The sequence below is a fragment of the Stegodyphus dumicola genome, chromosome 2, assembly GCF_044657685.1.
Source record: "Stegodyphus dumicola isolate Sdum_Otavi_A_Nest chromosome 2, ASM4465768v1".
Classification (NCBI taxonomy): domain Eukaryota; kingdom Metazoa; phylum Arthropoda; class Arachnida; order Araneae; family Eresidae; genus Stegodyphus; species Stegodyphus dumicola.
Window position 1 is genome coordinate 203231962 of NC_140769.1, and position 23140 is coordinate 203255101.

At 31.4% G+C, this 23140-nt stretch overlaps 1 protein-coding gene across 1 annotated transcript in view; it reads left to right on the forward strand.

The window, feature by feature from the left end:
- PolQ (DNA polymerase theta) overlaps nucleotides 1-23140 on the forward strand; it is a 123888-nt gene that overhangs the window by 27808 nt on the left and 72940 nt on the right. The window contains exons 5-8 of the mRNA XM_085810254.1: nucleotides 707-984; nucleotides 2532-2688; nucleotides 8345-8441; nucleotides 15741-16102. Coding sequence (XP_085666380.1) covers nucleotides 707-984; nucleotides 2532-2688; nucleotides 8345-8441; nucleotides 15741-16102 — 894 coding nt within the window. The remainder of the gene's footprint in view (nucleotides 1-706; nucleotides 985-2531; nucleotides 2689-8344; nucleotides 8442-15740; nucleotides 16103-23140) is intronic.

Below are 23140 nucleotides of genomic sequence, written 5' to 3' on the forward strand. Positions count from 1 at the left end.
AAATGTGCATGAAAATGCAAATGTCGTAGCCTGTTTGTGTCTATGAGTGTCTATGACTGTTTGTGTCTAAATGTGCAAAGACATTGTTGCAAATAGTTGGAAGAATGAACGTCAATTCAGGAATTTTTTTCCTCAATGTAAATTTGAATAGATTAACTAGATATTGAATTTCAGTTCATAATAAAAGAAAAAACACAAATAAACAAATTTATTCAGGAAAAAATGGGAAATAAAATAAATTCCAAAATTGAATTTAAATATTCATTTATGCAGTTTCACAAAATGGTTCCCTCTCCCACAGCCCACTAGTGGCCAAGCAGTGAAGTTGCTAAACACTGGTAGTTTGGTTCGGGGGCTCGAATCCTGGTGAAGGGCTGGCTACATGGGCAATTTTGTAGTTTTTTCTTCGTATAACATGCATATGAAACAGTTTCCCTTAGAAAGTCCTTCGTGAAGGCATTTCTTTTCTTAGGCAGATAGCCTTCAAGTGCTTTGTTATAATCAGATAAACCAACCCTCATAGTTTGCAATAACCTATGTGTAATTTTGGATTGATAAATCAAAAGAAGAGAAAATTTGCTCTAATCCTATTGAGATTGAAAGAAAGTTTGAAAAAAAATATCTTTTTAAAAGGCTTAAAACTTTTTTTTCTTTTTTCTGAAATGCTTAAGTTATAATTTTCTAGTCTGTAATTCTTTTCTTTTAGAAAATTTTTGTGACCTGGCGAGCTGGAATCTTCCTGAGCCTGTAGTTTTAGCTTACTTATCCAATAATATTACAAACATGTTTCCTTGGCAAGCAGAATGTCTGTCTATGAATAGTGTGTTAAATGGGAATAACTTAGTTTTCTCTGCTCCCACCAGTGCAGGAAAAACATTGGTTGCTGAAATATTGATGCTGAAAAAGGTTCTTGAAACTAAGAAGAAGGCCATAATGATTTTGCCTTTTGTTTCTGTGGTTCGAGAAAAAGTCTATCACTTGCAGGTTAGTTATTAATTTATATTCTGCATAAGTGACATTTTCCCAACTCAATTAAGTATAAATTTATGTTTTTTATCTTATAATTTTTTCTAAAATTAAAGTGGACAAAGACTATGAAACAGTTCCTGATTTTACTTTTATGGCATGAAGATGAGACAGATCATTTTTTGCCTTATTCTGAACAATGTATATATATATATGTAAGATATAACAAAATATGATAGCTGCTTTAAAAATAATTAGCGACCTCAAAATTATTATTCTAGATTTGGTGCTCTTTCCCTAAGTTCATCTGTTCTCCCAAATTTGAGATCATTCTTTGTTATGTAACAATCTCAAATTAACCAATCATAGCTTGTCTCTACAATTACAACAGACTTGGTATAAATACCGCTGGTGAATTAACTACGCCATTCTTTCTTCCCTAACCTGCTGCTCTGTCAGCATTGCATTGCTATATCTTTGCTTAACTGCCTACGTCATTTCTTGTTAAAAACCAATGCACATAGAAATTTACCATATTTCATTCTGATTGAATCATAGAAATGTATCGGATTTCATTATGATTGGATAAGTATCTACTGAGATGATTTTATATGCGTGGAAATATAGATTGGGAATTTGTCTAATTCATTTTTACAAAAATGAGTTTAATACAAAAAATTCATTAAACTTTTTTTTTTTTTGTCTTTATCTGAATAATGTTATGTATTGGCCATGTGTTAATGTTGAAACCTACTGTTATCTTCTAGAATATAAATTCTATAATCTTCTGGGAATAATCTACCTTTTTCTTGCGGGGAGACTGTTTTTGTTTAATACTTTTCGTAGAAATCTACTTAAATATGCTCATTACTCAATCAATGAATATTGATTTTTCCCTTTAATTGATATTTTACTTTTATTTACTTACAAATGCAAACATTTCACTCTTGTGTAGGGCCCCTAAATATTAAACTTTAAAATTAAAGTCAATTTTTATTGTACTGAGGTGATATTTTTTTGAATATTATTTTTCAAATGTGTATACGGTTTTCTAAAATATAAGTGTAGGAACCCAGGAATTGTATGAAAAGTTAGATTTCACAATTTTTTAACTTAAAAATGCCTTATAACTCTGAATCTTATAGTTGGAATAGAAAAATATGCATTCTGAAATTTTTCTGTATTCTAGAAGTGCCTTTATAGGCTGTTATGTAGTGAAATTGGTATGTGATGAACTCAGTTATAAGACTTTTAGAACCAGATAGTGATGTAGGCAAACTATTGTGCAATGAACCTAGTAAATGGTGAACTCAGGTATAAGACTATTAAAGCCAGATAATTATGTAAACAAACTATTATGTAGTGAAATTGTTTTTTGTCTCTAAGATGTAAGCCAAATAGGAATTAAATTTAATGCAATTATTTAATAGTTATCTGCAGTAATGTGGCTGTAGGTTATGTGGAGTGATATCAATTTCCATTTGTGAATATTTATTTTAAGCTACATTTATTATTATTATTTTTTCATGCTGCAGTTATTTTTATAGTTTCTTAATCTTATGTAGGAAATGTTTCAAAATGCTGGTCTGGTAACTGGTGGTTATATGGGTGCCCATCATCCTCCTGGTGGTTTCACAGCAGTAGATATCGCTATTTGTACCATAGAGAAAGCAAACAATCTTGTGAACAGACTGATAGAAAATAAAAGGTTGGAAGAATTAGGTAAATATTTGCTTAAAGACTGCTTTTTCAACCACATATCTACATTGAAATTTTTCTAATTTTATTGACTTTGATTGAAAACTATTTTACCTTAATTTCTATTATTAATAGGGTTAGATAAATAGGCCGAATTTCCTTCCTTTTATTTACATCCTTTTTATTTTAGAGAGAGAGAGAGAACACATATTTTATTAGGATGGTCTACGAGATAATGTTTCAGAAAACATTGTCCTCAAGTTTGAAAGCTTAGAATCAGAATCAGTATTGGTCACTCTTTGTAGATGTATTTTGCATGCTTTTCGTCAAATTCTCAGTTCTCACTTGCATGTGTTAATTACCATTTTTTAACTTACAAAATTTAAGATTTTTCAGTAACTTTTTGTTTATACATCTGGTTTTATCTCATAATTACTCATCAGCACCTTATTGTAATTTATTTATTTGTTTATCTACTATTAATCTATCTATCTATACTAATATATATCCTTATTTGTGTACTATCTATCTATACTAATATATATTTATTTACTAAAGAAATATTGATTGTATTATCTCCTAATATAAATTCAGTAGAATGTATCAGATGGTGTTGATGCCTATACATCCAGCAACACTCACCCGACTGTCTTAAACAAACATGTGCTTAAGAGATGACATTCAGCTTCCATTGTTTGTGAAGGTAGTTATTTAATTCGTTGCTTGTGTAAAAAGTTATATTGATTTGAAAATGAGTAAAATATTTGAAGAAATACTCTATGTAATGCTTTTTTACTATAATAAAGGTAGAAATGCAGCAAAAACATGCCAAAAAATTTGTGAAGTATACAGTGAGAATGCTGTGAGGGAACGAAGGACCCAGGAGTGGTTTGCTTGATTCCGTTCTGGAAATTTTGGTGTCAAAGATGCACCTCACTCTGGTCGGCCAGTCACTCAAAAAGTTGATGGAATTTTGCAACTGTTAGAACAAAACCGGGTCACGAGCTGTCAGGAAATAGTGGAGGCACTAAACATCTAACACATGACAGTTTGGAATCATTTGAAAAGAGCAGGCTACAAAAAGAAGCTCGATGTTTGAGTGTCACATGAATTAACGTGAAGAAATTTGATTCACCGAATTACCATCAGTGAAATGCAACAAAATTGAACCATTTCTGAAGGGAATCATTACAACCAATAAAAAATGGATGAAATACGAGAATATCAAACGCAAGTGATCATGGTCAAAGGCTGGTGACCCTCCATAAATGACTTCAGAGCCTGTATTTTCGCCAAACAAGTATATGCTGAGTGTTGGCGGGATTGGAAGGAAATTGTCCATTATGAGCTGCTGCAACCTAGTCAAACCATCAATTCGGTCCTGTACTGTGCACAACTTGACTGTTTGAACAAAGCAATCCAGAATGAGCGAGCAGAATTGGCTAACAGAAAGGGACTTGTGTTCCATTATCACTATGTGCATCCACCCACATCTTTGATGATTCAGAACAAATTAACGGAACTTGGTTGGTAGGTTCTAATGCATCCACCACATAGCCCAGACCTTGCACCACCTGATTACCATTTGTTTCGGTCTCTTTAAAACTCTTTTGATGGTAAAAAATTGGCCGAACGAAGCACTGCTGAAAATCACTTGGCCAAGTTTTTCGATGATAAACCACAGTCCTACACTGATGGAATTATGAAGCTATCTGAAAAGTGGTAAAAGGTCATAGAAAACAATGGTCACTATGTACTTGATTAAAACTGATATTCAATAAAGAAAATTTTTGTTAAAAAATGTGCCAAAGAAACCATGTGAGACTTTTTATATGGCCCAATATATATATATGTACAGTCAAAAGTCTTTAATCCGGACTCGTCGGGACTTCGGTGATTCCGGATTATCGGTTTTTCCGGATTATAGATCATCAGTTTAAATCTGGTAAGATGGCATACAGAAATTATAAAATTAAAAATATGAAACCGTAATTTATGAAATAAAGAGCAGTTATGATCTAAAGTTTATCAAAATTTACAAAAAAAAAGCTTAATATTTATTTGTTTATTTTATTAAAGATTTCTTTCAACGCGCGCATGCGTAAAGGATTACGCATAATCAAAATTAGAAAATTGCAACCAGAAAACTATTCGATGTGTATTTGTGATATTTATAATGATGAAGAAATTGATTTAAATTATATTGTAGTACATTGAGATGAAACACTACATTTAGTGAGGAATTATAAGCTGAATAAAATAAAAACATCTGCCCTGAAGATGAGGATAGTGCTGACAGATCAACTTCCAGTTCATTGCGCGTCACAACGTTTTCCCCCTCTTCCGCAGAGCAGCGTGAAATTGATAAACAGATTTCGGAATGGTTAGAGAAACAAATCACCTCTCTGTCACTTTCTTCATGCCTTTATCCATTTTTTGCAGCAGTTCCACTTTTTGTTTAATGGATATCGAAACATGCTTTCGCTTTGCAGATCCTTTGGCAGCTCCAGCATAGGAAATTCTATTTGACATAATCGAAAGTTCAAGCTTACCTTTATAAAATTGCTCTAACAGTCTGCAAAAAATAATAAGCCGGATCCAATTCGAAGATTAAGGAACAACGTAATCTGCAAAATTAACTGAAATAGATAATTTTAGCTTAGCTAATACCGTCCGTTATACATTAAACGCACATGCGTAAATGTATTATGTGCATGCGTAAAAGTTTTATGCACGCCTATGCGCATGCATGAATGCATTATGCGTTGACGCATGCGCAGAAAGTTTGTAGCTTTGAGGTCCAGATTATAGATCATTCCGGATTATGGGTGTCTGGATCAACGACTTTTGACTGTATAGTATATAATGTGTGACATAGAAAAGTCTCAGTATTTATTGGAAGGATAACTAACACAACATTAAGTGCTTGTTTCAGAACAGTAAATTGTTTCACATGGCTTAGTTAAATTTTGTGTTATTTCTCTTAGCAGTTAGATATTTTTTACATTATGATACAAACATCTTTAAGCATAAAAATATCCAGACTAATGTAAGAAAGGCCTTTAATCCAAACAGGAAACTAGAAGGGTATGCGAAGAGCCAACTCTTCGAATTTTCAACCATACTTCCACCAGCATAGTTTAAAACATATTTCACTCCAGTATTCTTATTGTATGTAATGTAAATGAACAACATAATACAGTACAAAGTCCGTAATCCTAACGTCCATTATCCAGAATGATCTATAATCCGGACCTCATAGCCACAAACTTATTTTCTTTCAGTATGCTTTACACATGCGTGTAATGTGTTTATGCATGTGCGTAGTGCATTTATGCATGCATGTTCTTCTAATTGGATCCGGTTTATTATTTTTTGCAGACTGTTAGAGCAATTTTATAAAAATTAAGCTTGAACTTTTGATTATGTCAAAAAGAGTTTCCAATTCTGGAGCTGCCAAAGGATCTACAAAGTGAAAGCACGTCCATCAAACAAAAAGTGGAATTGCTGCAAAAAGTGGATAAAGGCATATCCGTCTGAAAATTATGCGAGGAGTATGACATTAGAAAGTCAACTGTATATTACATAAGCAAAAAGAAAAAGAAACTTTTTGAATTTTTTGTGGATTCTGACACCCCAATCGCAATGAATAACAGAAAAAGGGTTCGTTATACTAAAAGTGACGGTCATGACAAAGTGATGATTGAATGGGTCAGACAGCGTAGCAGCGAGGCCGTGCCATTGACGGGTCCGATGCTAATGGTTCAAGCCAAAATATTTCATGAAGAAATGAAACACTGAGTGCACATATTGAAGAGGTTGGTTAACCAAATTTAAAAATCTCCATGGTATAAGACAATTAAAAATTTCAGGTTAAAAAGCTTCAGCTGATACTGAAGCTGCTGAACAATTTGTAGATGAATTCATTGAACTCATTACTAGTGCACAGTTATCTCCAGAATAAATTTACAATGCTGATGAAACTGGTCTTTTCTGGCTATATGTACCACGAAATACCTTGGCAACCTCTACAGAAACAGATCTAACTGGTGTCACAGAAACAGATCTAACTGGTGTCACAGAAACAGATCTAACTGGTGTCAAAGATTCCAAAGCGAGACTAACAATTTTAGCATACTCAAATGCTGCAGAAGTGTGCAAGTGCAAACTTTTCGTAATCAGAAATCATGCACGACCTCGAACATTTAAAGAAATAATGATTTTCCCTGTTATATATCGCGCAAATAAAAGAGCATGGATGACACAATCATTGATGAATGATTAGTTTGAAAATCATTTTATACCTGAGGCTCGGCGACATTTGAATTCGGTTGGCTTACCTGATGACTCAAAAATAGTCCTGATTGTTGACAACTGTCTGGCGCATACTTCACTTAAAGTTTTAGTAAAAGATAATGTATCCGTATTATTCTTCCCTCCAATTGTACGTCTATCATTCAGCCTATGGATATGGGAATAGTGCACGTGCTGAAATGCAAATATAAAATAGCATTTTTAAAATCTATGTTAACTTTCTTGAACAATGGCAAGACTATTCAAGACTTTTTGAAAATTTTTAGCAAAAAATCTGCTGTGTTGAGCATTGCAAGATCATGGGAGGATGTGTCTCCATGTACATTCAAAAAGTGCTTGACATAATTTATGGCCAGCTACCATATTTCATGGTGAGGACAATGGAAATGATAGCCGCGAATTTGAAGGTTTTCGGACGTCGCAAACTAAAGGTGAAATTTTCCAGTTATTGGATTTTGTAAAGAAATGTGGAGAAGCGGTAATAAATGAAGATGATATAACAGAAGTTTTTCATTGCAACAACAATGCCCCAATCATCAATCAATTAACGGCCGGTGAAATCTGTAGTATGGTTCTAGATCCAGAAAATACCAGAACTGATAGTGAAGAAAGTGACAGATGTTATTGAAAGTGAAAAAAATTCGATTGACAAGTTAGTCAGTATTCTCGACACAGCAATTACAGGACTTGAACAATGGAACTTTGTAACTGAATAAGAAATTATGTCTATTTATAGAATTAAAGAGAAAGTATTAGCACAAAAAATGAAGCAACTTAAACAACTTACATTGAAAGAAATGTTTAATAAGGTAAACAAATAAATATTAAGCTTTTTTTTTTTCTAAATTTTGATACCCTCTAGATCATAATTGCTCTTTATTTCATAAATTATGGTTTCATATTTTTAATTGTATAATTTCTGCATGCCATCTTACCAGTTCGTTTAAATTGATGATCTATAATCCGGAATTGCCGAAGTCCCGACGAGTCCAGATTACAGACTTTGTACTGTATAAAGATTTTTATTTTAAAAGTTTCTTAGAATTTGTTCAATATTAATGAAAGCCCACAAAGGCCACTTCAGCAGAAATAATAATAGTAAAAAACACAAGATTAAGAATTTTTCAATTGTAGATCTTATTACAGTATAAATGTGAAAAGATCAGAATATAATAATAATATGCAGTTTTCACTATAACTGTTCCTTTTAGTGAGTGAAAATATATGTTAATTTAAAAGAACCAAAATATTTTAATAATTATTTTCAATCTTTAAAAATGACTGCTCTAATCAATGTGACTAATTAAATAATATATTTATCATTATACTCTTTTTAGACATTTAATTTATTTCCCATTCCTTATAGGTGTGTTAGTGATTGATGAACTCCACATGTTAGGTGATCATAGCAGAGGTTATTTATTAGAGCTGCTGCTTACAAAATTGCTTTATAGTTGCAAAAAGTAAGTTAAAGCAGATTTTAAGTGCATTGGAAAGTAAAAAGAAAAAGAGTCTTTTTTAACTATCGCAATATTCTTGATCGTATGTGACTAAATATAAAATTACAAGACCCCATTATAAGAAATGCACTGGGGCACTAATAAAACTTCAAGAAAGAATAGAACTAATGCCGTAAAAATGTTATTTATAAAAATTACTATATTCAGTTTGTTTAAATTTCTTTCAAAATTTTAAATCCTTTACTTGTGGCAATAACGAGATTTTATTTTTAAATATTGTGATAACTAAAAGCTGTATTTGTTACTATTTTGGACACGTATCTCAAATAATAAAAATGAAAAGTCTTTTAAAATGTTTTATTACTTTTCAGTATTAAATATTTTTTCCTTGGTACAAAATGACTTTTCTTATGTTTTATTTTCTGTTTAGATTATTTTCCCCCCTCCATACAAAAAATGGAATTGTTAATTAATTAATAACTTTAATTTAAATGCACAAGATTAATTTAAACATACAAGAATATTTATTCAATAAGAGATAAGCTGGAAATGGATATGGTGTTTCCAAATAATTTGGAACAATCATATCTAGAAGATATATACTGTTTCAGAAACCATTGTTCCTTTAAACTTCATTAAGTATATTACAGTAGTTTCTGGTCTTTTCAAGAGCTAGGCTGGGGACTTTAAATTTGACTTGTTTCAATTTGGATTTTTTCTTCAGCTAAGTTAAAAAATTTTTAAGTTACCTAAAATTTACTAAACAAGTGAGAATTTCGAAAAAATGAAGATTAGTTAATGAATATGAATTCTTCAGCAAGAAAGACATGTTCATAAATAACTTCAAAGTTTTCCATTTTTTTTTTTTTTTTTAAATCCATTTTGCCCAATCCTGATCTTATTTAACAAGTGTTTCACTTTTGGCCTGCTGATGTTGATCTCCTGTTTCTGCAGCATTCAACTAATTTGTTTTATTAGGTATTGCAGTATTGGTTGTGCTATTTGGCTATGGGGTTTAAGGTTTTTTTAAAAAAAGGAATTATGTATTTTCCTTACTTAAAAATGAAAAGCATTTTTTTTACTTAAAATTGAACTGTATTTTTCAGCAAAAGTATATATTTTCATTTTGTCACTCATCTGTGCAGTTTTGATCAGATGTATATTTATGTATATATCATTCTCATATAGGGCTTAATTTATAAAATTAGAAGTGCCAGAGCCCTATAGAAAACTGAAAAACAAAAGAAAAAATAAATAAGATAGCTAAAAATTAAAATAAATAAGTAATTAAACTTAAATTAAGAGAAATATAAAGAGATAAAGAGAAATCTAATAAATTATTAAACTAATTTTAAATAGTTATATTGTATTTGAAGATTTGGTTCTTTAATAAACCTTGAGACTTATGCGTAATGGTGACAGTGTTGCCAGATCGTGTAATTTTTCGCAAATTTGCGACATTTGACAAACTTGTACTACTAAAATTTTATCATTTGCGATTTTGTGAAATTTTTGCAACATCCATCATTGTCTTATGCTTCGAGGATTTTTTTAACGTATCGTAAAATGCTTTATGTTAAACTAAAGTATCAATTAAAAATGATTTATATTTAAAAAAAACAGTTTATTTAGGCTTAAATAGAAGTTGGCATCTAGGAACCTGATTTACATGTGGGCTTTCCATTATAAGGCTGTGCTGCCTGATGCCGGTATAACAAGAAAGGGGTAAGGGAAGTAAAAAAGTGGAAAGAAAGAAAAAAAAAAAATGCTTCGGGACCTCTAACCACCCTCCCTAGTTTCCCGTGCAATTTTTGTTTGTAAGTCAGTTTCCCATTCTCCAGTTCTATGGTGATAATGAATCGAACCAAAGACCTTGCAGCTTGTGTGCCATACATTGGGTAGCCAAACAGAGAACTACTGAAACTCATACTCCTGATTATAATATTATAATATTGCTAAAAACTAAGCAATGGAAATGACTTAATCAAAGCAACTGTATTTTTCTAAATAATAAAAATAAATTTAACAGTGAAAGAACAAGACTTTCTTAAGTAATCAGAATCTGAAACAGATCCACCACACATAACAAATAGCTCACTGAAAACCATTCCTCAATTCAAAGGTTCACAAATAAGGGAGGGGAACTCACTGAATTAAAAAAAATTAACTGCCAGCTCAAATAATTTAGTACAGTACAAAGTCTTTAATCCGTACTCGTCGGGACATATCCGTACTCGTCAGGACATTCTCGTTGAGACATCGGCGTTTCCGGATTAGGGGTTTTTCCAGATTATAGATCATCAATTTAAATCTGGTAAGATGGCATGCAGAAATTATACAATTAAAAATATGAAACCGTAATTTATGAAATAAAGAGCAATTATGATCTAAAGGGTATCAAATTTTACCAAAAAAAAAAAGCTTAATATTTATTTGTTTACTTTATTAAACATTTCTTTCAATGCGCGCATGCGTAATGTATGCGCATTCTTTACGCGCATGCATAAACTTTGTGGCTTTGAGGTCCGAATTATAGATCATTCTTGATATTGGACGTCCGGATTACAGACTTTGTACTGTACAAAAATGCTAACAGTCTAAACGCGAGGAATCTCTTAAGAATGAATACACACAAATTAATTTACAAACAGAGACTTAAATGAGAATTAATTAAAAGAGAAATGGGCATTTAAATAATTGAAAATGAGCAATATAGTTTTAAAATTTTTGTTAAAACTAAGAAATGTAATTAAAAAGATTAAGAATCGAATACAGTCTGTAACTTACCAATAGACAGTAAATTTGTGATGATGTCAGAGGTCATGTGAGCATACGTAACTAAATCGACATCACGAAAAATCACGTGATCTCTGACATTGTTTGCAATTTTTTTGCGACTTTTTAAGTCTTCTTTTGCTACTTTGGTTGAAAAATTTCTGGCAACACTGAGTGGTGGGTGTAAAACCTAGGTTCTCTGCAACAGAAGTATAAACTGCACTAAGTTGAAAAATTAACAAAATTTAATCAGTGACTTTCTATCTTTAAGATTTAACAACATAGATGAACATACGTGTCAGACTATGACACATTAATGAAATTATATGATGGATCACATGCCTATGTACTAGATTGGTACAATATGACTTAATCTTGCTTAACAGTCCATTCATTTAGGCAAGTATATGGCGATGTAGAAAGATAATCCAGAATGTTTATGTAGATTCTTATCTCCACTATGCTGTTCCTTATTAGTACTCCTTGCCTCATGTTTCTGCACCACGCTTGAGAAAATCACAGCTGCTGGCCACATCAGCAAACATCATTAAATAGGCATAGCACGGAGGTCAGACTTCAGCACCATCAGAATTTGGAAAACAGACTATCCTTTCTCTCTCTGTTCATCTCTCTTTCTCCGTCTCCATCAGGAGGAACCATCTGCACAATTATATAGTTCGCCATTTCTGCTCAGCGCAATCGCGAACAGAAGAAATACAAATTTCTATTTTCAACAAGTTAAATAGGGGGAAAAAAAAAAGAAAAAAAAAATACATGGGACCTTGTCTTATTTGGAGCATTGACTAGAATTACAATTCCACTTAGAAGCTAAGCAGTAGCTCAGACGATCTACCTCTGAGTTTAAGCCCTGGTTATATGTGCAATGTACTATTCCAAGGGATTGTGGGTACCACTATATTTTGCAGTACACCAAGGAAAAGCTGTATTAAGAAGAATAGTGAGAAGTCTGGTAACGCTACGAGGATATGGAAGGAAAGTTAACAAAAAAGTGTAGCTTTTAAAATAAAGAGGGAAGAGTTCAAGACATTCTGATTGCGATGCCCTGTTGATATAATTCTAGCCAGCAAGCAGAAATTTTTCCTGAATACGATTCAGTAACAACGTGAGAATAAATGTAAGACTTCTCTGTACAAGGACAACAATGATCCCCCCTCGTTTAGTTGCACCATTCAGAAAGTCTACAGGAGCTGTGCAGTAAGAAATCACTAACGTGGAATGTGCACGGCCATGGTACATTTTAGTACTTTGAGGAATGAAAAATTTACCCTTTTTCATAAATTCATTTCACATGCTGAAGATAATGATTGGGGGATTTTTTTTTTTTTTTTTTTTAAGTCTCAACCCCTCTTTAAGGCTTGAGTACGAGGGAAAGACAGGTTTGCATTCAGAAGAAGTTAAAACAAAATTTATCTGCTAAAATTGTGGTTCACTTACATAAAATAAAGGGCTGTGGTGCAATTTAAGCTCTGCTGTCATAGAATGTATTTAAAATAATGAATGCTCTTTTGAGTAATTTTTCTCTGTGCTATACTTAGCTATATCATTCATCCATTTAATGGGCAATATGCAAGAAAAATCTCTCCTGAATAGAAATTTTGCAGTTCACTAGTTTTACATTCAATGCATGATATGAATTGTCTTTCATTTTTAAAAATTGGTTTATCTGTAAAGAATGAAACAATGAAATGCAAAAAAGTTCAGAAATGACTTATGTTTTAGACCAGTCATTTAATGACTTCAGTTTAGTGTTAGTTCAGAGATAGTCCAATGTTAGACTTAATATTACATTTTCGTATTATTTAATCCATGGGTACTGTTAAGCGGCATTTTGGTCAAGCACTGTGTTTACTCGCATAATAGTTGCCCTAGCGTAATAGTGGCAGCCCCATTCTGAAATTATGCTAATCCAGTAAAGTTGTAACTATCAACATTGTCAATTTTGTTTCTTTTTGGGGGTTCAGGTTTGTATGTAACAGGCGATGAAAGGCTCATTTTGAACACAGCAAGAAATAATTTATTTACAAGGTTACTGAAATAGAGCATAGTATTAATTGTGCCACTAATTATTAGGGCCGGCAACTCCCTTACAAGAGTTTTTACTCATAGTTAAGTACATCTCATTTGTACAAATTCCAATCCTACACTGAAGAAACAGGAGGGGTACAGCGCCCTCTATAGGCGTTTCATAGCACCCGTTTTGAAATAAAAGAAATCGATAAAAGTGTACAATATTGTGTACTAAATTTCCCCACATAATAGCCGCACCAAGACTTTCACAATGAAAAATTGGCAAAAAAAGTGCAACTATTACGTGAGTAAATAAGGTAAAATTCAACTAAATAGGTGTTACTGTACTTGAATACTGTCTGCTGTATGTTCTGATTTACATGAGCTGCTGCTATGTAATGCAAGCAGAGTTTACTTTTTTTTTTTTTTTTTTTTCCTTTGAGACATTCATTGAAAGATACTTTAACCTAAAATGCAGTACAAGTAAACCTCATTTATGAGAACATTTGTCATCCAAATGATTGAATATTCTGTAGGTATACTTGGACAGGTACAAGAAAAGGTTCTAGAAAAAATTTTATAATAAAGTACATGCATAATCAGCAAAATTCTGTAAAATCATGTGATCCCCTTTTAGTACTTGCTAATTTATTTTTCTGATCTCTGAGATTTTTTATTATCACTCTTCCTGTATTTAACTGCTGTATGCTACCTCTGACTCTCGTATCCCAGAATTTTATGATTGGGGATATTTTATATGATTCTAAGACCAACATGACTACTCGAAATCTTAAACATACAGCTATTTCTTTTCAAAATGATTCTGATCATGCAATTTAGTACCTCGTATTCCAGTATTTATTTTATTTTCAGCTTCAATTTTAATATTAATAAGGCCTTTGCAAAAATGTGCCCATTATTGATTGTATTATTTGTAATTATGGCATCTAAATGAAAAAAAAAATTGTACTTTCAGTTGAACACAATTTAACAAAAATGATTCTTTTTAAATGGTAAAGTAAGACATGCCTTAAGTACTGATTACCTAGTAGGAAAATCAGGAGTTTTATGCAATTGGTATTTGTTATAGGCATTAGAATTCTTCTATCCATTTTATTAAAAGTTTTAATTTAGTGTCAAAATAAAATTCTTAATGTTTGAGAATAAATTTCTGTTTGCATAAGTAATATAATGAACAAGAATAAAGGGTTTAGCAAAGAGATGAAAAAAATAGTAGTATGAATGATTTGGCTGTTAGCAATAATTATTTAAATACAAAAAGGAATAGTGAAAAAATCCAGAATATTGATTTTTATTTGAACGATGCTATTTTATCTGTTACATTAAAAACCAAAATGTTTCTTCATTGTAAAGATAAATTATCTCATTATGCTTACTAAATATATCTGCTAAATAAGCAATACTCGTTAACCGTATAAGATTTATTAAAAATTCAAGAAATTTTGACCCAAATTATTTGATGAAAGAAAAGTGATAACTTGCTACACATTTCAAGCAGTCTTGATAACATTTTTCCTCTAGATTTCTGCCACCTTCCTTTAGTGTGCAATATTTTGGCTACCTTTTTCATTGCCTACAATTCTGTATTTATAGCTTCTTCCAAAATGCACGCCACAATCCCTTCATCTTGCTCACCATTGCTTGTGCACCATCTGTGCAAATGTTGTTTTCAAATCAAGTTTGTTTTTATGAATGTAATTATTAATACCAATTAAATATATCTTCTCCTGTTTCATTTTGTTGGAGATATTTGCAAAAGAGTTGTAAGGGTTCTTATGTTAAAAACTAACCAGTTATGATTTTGATATTTAACTTCTTTCCATATTCCTCACCAGACTACAAATTAGTTTATAGTGTATTTAAGATGAGGTTTTTGGATCTTGAGAGAGAGAGATTTCTTGGTAGTAATATTGTTAGAATTCTACCAGTTTTAGCTAAATGTAAGTATACCAACTTTGCAGATCTTTTAGCTGCTGCCTTGCAGCTGATTGATTTAAATTTACGCATTGTTAGATTATTTGAGCCAGCTTGTAGCTGTGTAGTCTTGGATTGCTGAGCAATGTTTAAGTTGTTTGACAATTTTATTTAATTTGTATTGCCATAAACAGTGGTTATCTATAACACAAGCCATGCCTTCTTTAGTTAAATGTTTAGTTCATTGAAAGGTTGTTTAAAACCTTTGTAGGTCTTGTCATGCTAATTTAGGCCCAGTGATAACTGGCAGCCTGTCTAGTAATGTTATAAGACTAAAGTTCTAACAAAGCAAATCTAAAATTATTTATCATTATTTTTAATGAGAGTCAATTAAATTATTTTATAAATAATCTTAATCTAAATGTGTAGAAAATATTCTTACCTTGTAAATACTTGTTTCAAATTTGTTCTTTGATATCTGATTACACCCTGTTATATTGCTAAATATATCCTTTGAAAAATTCAGTTTTTTGATTTATTGAATTTATTTTTTTCTTTTTATAGGAATAGCATTGACATACAGATTGTGGGTATGAGTGCCACCCTCCCAAATTTGAATGTGCTTGCTCAGTGGCTAAATTCTGAATTATATCACACAGATTTCAGACCTGTCCCTCTGCATGAAATGTATACTATTGGGGATATTTTATATGATTCTAAGACCAACATGCCTATTCGAAATCTTAAACATACAGCTATTTCTTTTCAAAATGATTCTGATCATGCAATTTATTTGGCTGTAGAAACTATAGCAGCTGGTCATGGTGTATTAGTATTTTGCCCAACTAAAAACTGGTGTGAAAAACTTGCTACTAATCTTGCTCATGAAATCTTTAATATTGGAAAGTATGATAATGAATCTCACAGTAAGTATATTTTATATATATATATATGTATATATTAAAAATAAGAAACTTAAAAGTATCGTGCTTAATTTGTAATTTTTCATTTAAATAATTAAAAGGAACCTTAGGATCAATTATGTTTCATACACGCATTTTATAAATCTTAAAATATTTTTAAATGCTTAACTTTTTTTTAAAAACTATAAATGCAGAAAATGCTTTCTAATTTATTTTTAATATTTATATTTTATAACTATTTTTTAAAATTTTTTCTGTAAGCTTATATTAAAATTTAAAAAATAGGGGAAAAAAAAAACACTTTTAGTTTGGCAAAGATTTTTAATAAAATTCATCAGTTTTTAAGGCAATCAGAGCATGGGTCTCTTTTCTTCATCAGCAGAGATTTCTGAAAAAAAATAGGATGAGTAAAAAATATTTGTCGTTGAAAGCATTAAGCAGAGCAAAGTAAATAGTACAGTGCAAAGTCTTTAATCCGGACCTCAAAGCTACAAACTTTCTGTGCATGCGTAGCGTTTATGCATATGCATAATACCTTTACGCATGCGTGTTTAATGTATAGCGGACGGTATAAGCTAGGCTAAAATTATCTAATTATCTATTTCAGTTAATGTTGCAGATTGCGTTGTTCTTTATTGATCCGTATTCTAATTGGATCTGGCCTATTATTTTTTGCAGACTGTTAGAGCAATTTTATAAAAAGTAAGCTTGAACTTTCGATTATGTCAAAAAGAGTTTCTGTTTTTGGAGCTGCCAAAGGATCTACAAAGCAAAAGCATGTTTCGATGTCCATCAAACAAAAAGTGGAATTTCTGCAAAAAATGGATAAAGGCATGAAGAAAGTGACAGATTAGTGAAAACGAAAAAATTTCGATTGACAAGTTAATCGGTATTCTCGGCACAGCAATTACAGGACTTGAACAGTGAAACTTTGTAACTGAACAAGAAATTATGTCTGTTTAAAGAATTAAAGAGAAACTATTATCACATAAAACGAAGCAACTTAAACAACTTGCATTGAAAGAAATGTTTAATAAAGTAAATAAATAAATATTAAGCTTTTTTTTTTTTTTTTTTTTTTTTTTTTTTGTAAAATTTGATACTTTTTAGATCATAATTGCTCTTTATTTCATAAATTACAGTTTCATATTTTTAATTTTATAATTTCTGCATGCCATCTTACCAGATTTAAATTGATGATTTATAATTCGGGAAAACTCTTAATCCGGAATCGCCGAAGTCCTGACGAGTCCGGATTAAAGACTTTCTACTGTAATGCAGTATTATCTTTTTAAACATTGTTGTGCTTCTGTTCAAGTTTAATTTACATTAATATATTTGCATTGGAAAATCATACAATCTGCACTCATGTATTGCATTAGCTTATTTTACAAAATCTGCTGCAACACCTGCTTTACAAAATCTTGAAATTAAAGCATCTTTTGAAAATAAAAATTAACTTTCAGTAAAATAATAAGTTGTTAAAAATTTCCATTTCAACATAAAATGATTGTGTGTAGTATTCTGTTGTTATGGTAATGCCATCTCAGAAGTGAAATTCAAATCAACGACTTTATATTACTTTATGTATTCCCACTTCATGAATTATTCTTAATTAAATTTGTCTGTTAATGCAAAGTACTCATGTGTGTACTTCTTAGTTATACTGTAAATGTTAATTTGCAAGCCAGTGTCTCAAACAATAATTAAATATTCAAGGTATAGAAGTAACGAATACAAGATTATCTTTCTTTTACTATCTTTTAATCAGCAAATTTTATTAATTTTCTTCCTTATGGAAAATACTTTCAAGCTCTCTTATATAAATCAATTTTCAACGTAATGTATTTGAAAAAAACAAATGGAGATGCCTCAACATAAAATGGATTTTTTTTTTTTTTTTTTTTTTTGTCTGCTTTATTTAAAATTTAGAAACCTCAATATTTGGTTAACGTATCCCCTTCGCACCGACTGTCACGTATATGTGCCAGCAACGAACACACTTATCTACCGGCCGACACGCAGGCGTGCCAGAGCATTGTTGCGTTTTCTACCAAATGTCACGTATTTGTGCCAGTACCTTGGAACGTTTTTCAAACTATAATTTCTGCCACAAGATGGCACTGTATGCCCATATGGTTTCAGATACATGTACATTAGACCTTCTACTCGAAATGAGAGAAGCATGACTCACATACATGTGTTTTTGATTATATAAACAAACGAAAAACTAAATGTTTCTGAATGGCGTGATTTATGACGTCTCTTTAAATCGCACTTTATTCGCACGTAGTAGTTGTTTATTGTAAGTAGAAGTTTTATATGCGCTAAAGCGTTGAGTATTTCGGTTTACAGTTCAGTTTTTAGAAAATAATTAGGTCTTGTTAGACGTGAATTCTTTCTGTTTTTACCGTTTCAATGTCGAAGCGTCGAAAATGTTTAACAGAGCATGAAATAGCAGAAATGATGCAAAATATTTCAGATATTGATTCTGAAATTCTGATATTCTGATATTGATTCTGAAAGATTAACTGAAAGACATTTTCCAAAACTTTGTTCAGAAGAGACTGATAAGAAAATGAGACGACGGTGCTTCGTTTGTTCACCTTCCCGGAAAAATCCTCCAAAACGGCAAATGAGTTATTATGAGTTCAAGGAATGTAATGTAGGACTGTGTGTAGATCCCTGTTTTGAAATTTTTCATACGAAAAGAGAATTTTAAGTAATATATTTAGTTTTCAGATGTATAATGTTAAAAGTATTAAAATGGTGAATAATTAAAATAAAATGTGTAAAATATGCATTTAAACAAGAAATAAGGTAATTAAAGTATATATATATAAATATCTATAAAGCATAAGCCGTTTAAATACTCTATAGAGCATTATTCAACAATGCGTTGATACTTTGGAAATTTCATGGATTTAGGCTTAGTAGCAAAAAAGCCCCCGGCCCTGGAGAGACGCTCGTGGAAGACACTGCCGGCCTCCGCGATAAGCGCGCATTTTCGCTACCCGGCTCAAAGGAGATATATTTCAGGTCCCTTGGCGAAAATTGGCAATTTTTTGGTGCCATTCCTATTTACATCCAATGCCCTCCCCAGTAAAATGGCATGCAAAACATAATGCAATAATATATACATAAAACAAAAGGTAAAAGTTTACAGTTGGGTGCCCCTTGCTTATTTGCCGATTCTTTTTTGGACCAGCAAGGCACAATTTTAAGATGGCCACTACACGCAACCAAACTAACTAGTCAAAAAATTGCACAAACTTGATATCCATGTACACATCTATCTGTTTTCACTTAAAAAAAAATAAGAGAATTGTACAAACTCGCCATTGCACACTGCCTTGACTTTGTACATATTGATCTATTTTCACTCACATAATTAAAACAAAACATATATAATCTCAATATAAACTGCATTTTAAATCAAACAATAAATAACATAAAAAAGGAAATACATTTTACCTCATATACAACTACAAAAAGTAAATATTGACTTACCTTATTTAGAAATTTCTGTGTCTTCAGTCTGTGGCACACATAATTCCTTCACAGCATCCAAAAACTTTCTAAAATTATCTGAACTATATGCATACTGCCATCACCACATAAATTCACAAAAATAAGAGTAAAAAATATCCTCCGTAGTGCCGGACTGTTGGTATCATTTCTTCCAAAAACCCCTTTTAATTACACTCCTCATAACTTCGATAGTGCTGATATGAGCTCCGGTTTCCATATCCTTAAATGTCACTGCGTGATTTCATTAAGAAGTGAATGAAACCATTATCAAAAAGACAATCATACAGCTTCTAGCAGTTTGATATGATGATTGTTCCAGGTAAAATATTCTGCTGAACTACATCCATGCTGAACAAGTTTCTTTTCTTTTGTCATCTACCACTTAAAAAAAAAAATAAATAAATAAATAAATAAATAAGAAAACCTTTTGCTCTCTCATTCTGTACCACCGAACCACTTTACCACAGTTTACCACTGACAGCCATTTTATAATGTAAAGCACAAAATATGCAACATACTTACTAACCGACATCCAACGCAAAAATAAGCCCTTACAAATAGTTACCCATCAGTCGAATTCACTGCGATCATGTCATAATAGGATTTCCATAACATTTAACGACTCAGGTTACCATAAATGAAACAACTTCATGATAATCCAACGGGCACCCTACAATATAGACATCCAATATTTATCCAACTAATTAATGCAGTCAAAATTATTTTAGATATAAAGTAGCATTCATTTGTAAAACAAATTATTTTGAAAGTTTAAAATCAATCAAGAATTTGTATAATTGGTTTGATCTTTAGTATGCTTTAGTTTAAAGGCTATCTTTACACATTCTTTCACATTAATCATCCTAAATTTACTCAGTTATTTTTCTGGGTAATACTTCCAAAGGTGGAAAAAAGAAAATTTGTCAATCTAGATTGAAATGTTACGACATTAAATGTGTTATTAAAGTTTATGTGATGGGCTAGCACAGCAATATTTACTGAATATTCCCAATGCACTTCAAGTAGTCTTCTAATTTTGTAATATTTTTACTCTAAATACAGATAACTGAATTTATGAATAAGGATATCTTAAACTGATTGTATAATAATAGCCTGACATTATCCAATCCATGGAACCAATAAATAATGTGTAATTTGGATGTTAGATTTATGGAAATCAAGATCTATATATTTTGTGGAAATCAGGATCTAACGTATAAATATCTGTGAATTTTAGTTAGTAAGACCAAAGGCTAAAAATACACTTGTTTTGAATTATAATAAAGAATGTAGTTTTCATAAATACCAATCCAAAATAGTATAAAGTTTAAATGCTACATAAAATAAAGATATTTTGATGTCAATGGCTTCACAAAATTTAATAAATAGATCTGTCAACTTGGTGACTCTTTTTGTCACACAAAATGTCTTAATTGCAAACTAATAATTTTTTATTGCTTGCTTTGTAGTTAGAGTGCATTCCTTGTTAGAATCTAGTTTCTCCAAAATCTGTAATCTTTTTTCAATTGAGTTAAGATCTCTAGCAAGCGTGCAATTGTCATATGCTTACCAGGTTTGAGCTGCCAGCTTCTTCATTTTGCTCTTAAAATTCTCTAAGCTCATAAATTGTCTGCTCTTTGTTAAGGGAGTTCAGTAGCTTACCGACTTCATCATTGTACCTGACAAGAATGATAACTTCTATCTCACGAGTAACTTAAGAAGTTTATACATTGTTTTCATCTTGCTTATGAAAATAGATAAGCAAATTTTCTTCAACAAACAATCAAGGTTTATTGGAAAATTTCATTTTCTGTGATGATTCTTATGGCATCTTAAGTGTCGAGTCATGTCCGAAAGTCTTTAAGTGCATGTGATTGTTTTGCTTCATAGAATTATTCAGATGTACAAATCATCATCTTGTTTATTAAGCTGTGATGATTAGTCCATCAGTTAAAAGAAGCTGTTTGTGTTTGAAGGGAGGAAAGCCACAGAAATGAGGAACTTGTCACTTCAGCAGGTTCATGCACAGTAGGATATTATGCATATAATTTTATGTATTTTCTTTTGTCCTTTTGTTCCATCCTTATATTGAGATATATCTGGATTTTTTGTCCTGCTTTTTTATCTGTGAAATTTTATTTTGAATAAAAAAATTGTTTTAGAGGAGGATGACAATTCTTTAATAAATTGGCTTCATTGACCTTAAGTTCTATGTAAACTCAGAATGTCTTCCAAAATGTTCCTTTATCTTTTCAATGAGCAGCATTCCAGCATTTTTATGTTTCATGCTAATTACTCTCAGAATCAGCTGGACTTGCATGATTTTCCATACTTTTCTTCTTGTGTGATATGACTGAAATCCACATACATAAAATTTATTGAAACAGATGCATCCAAAGACAAAAACTTTAATGGTAATAAATATAGAAAATTTGTTAATAAATAACAGAATTCAACCTTATATTGATACATCTAGAATTTTTAGCAAAAACATTTTTCAGTTGTTAAAGAGCAACCAATATTACTTTTGAAAAGCCTCAGATCTCTTCTTTGTTAAAATTAAAGGTATAATTTGTTGAAAATGCTTTGTTATAATCAGCTAATCAGTTGTGGGCTCATATGTAAATAATAGTATTTTTTACTGTAATGTTTTTGCATTTTTATTTATTCAATTAAAAGTCTGTAGGTGAAATTCTCTATTGATGAAAATATAATTTGAGAGAAAGAAATCCCTCAAATGACATTTTATTGCTGAAATTAATTAAGAAAAAAAAAAATAATAACTGCGTTAGAACAGTGCTTGTTTTGAGACATAGTTATACATAAAATTCATTTTCACTCAAGGGGGGATTCTGTAAGCTTTCAGATTTTATATTTCTTCCAAACAGGTGTTTTTTTCATTTACAGACACATACACACTTCAAGAGCATTTCGACTAAACATATTTAAAAACAGCATATCTTTAGAATTTCTGTTAGACAGTCTCACACCCTGGAGCGCCCACCAGCGGCCGAGCGGTAAAGACGCTGAACACTGGTAGTTTGGTCCGACGTTCGAATCCCGTGAACGGGCTGGCTGCATGGACGTTTTCGTGGTTTTCCCCATGTGTAACGTGTATACGAGCCAGTTTCCCTCAGAAAGTCTTCCACGAAGGCATCACTCCCTTCAGGCAGATAGCCCTCGTGTGCTTTGCCATAATTGAATAATTCAATCCAATCGACAGCCTGGAGCTAAAAAAGTTTTATTTCTTACAGTGTTGCCACGGCTCACTTTGAAATTACTGAATTTTTTAATGAACAATTTGTTAAAATTTTACAAAATATGAAATAGACAATAAAACAAATTAAAAATTAGGGCCCATGTTTGGGTGGGGAGACTATGTAATTCAAAATTTGATGCTTAAGTACTGCTGTTTTTTCACAATGCAAGAAACATACATACATTCATGTAGATTCTTTCTTATTTATTTTCTTTAAATATAATACAGGGAGATAATATTCGGTGACAACA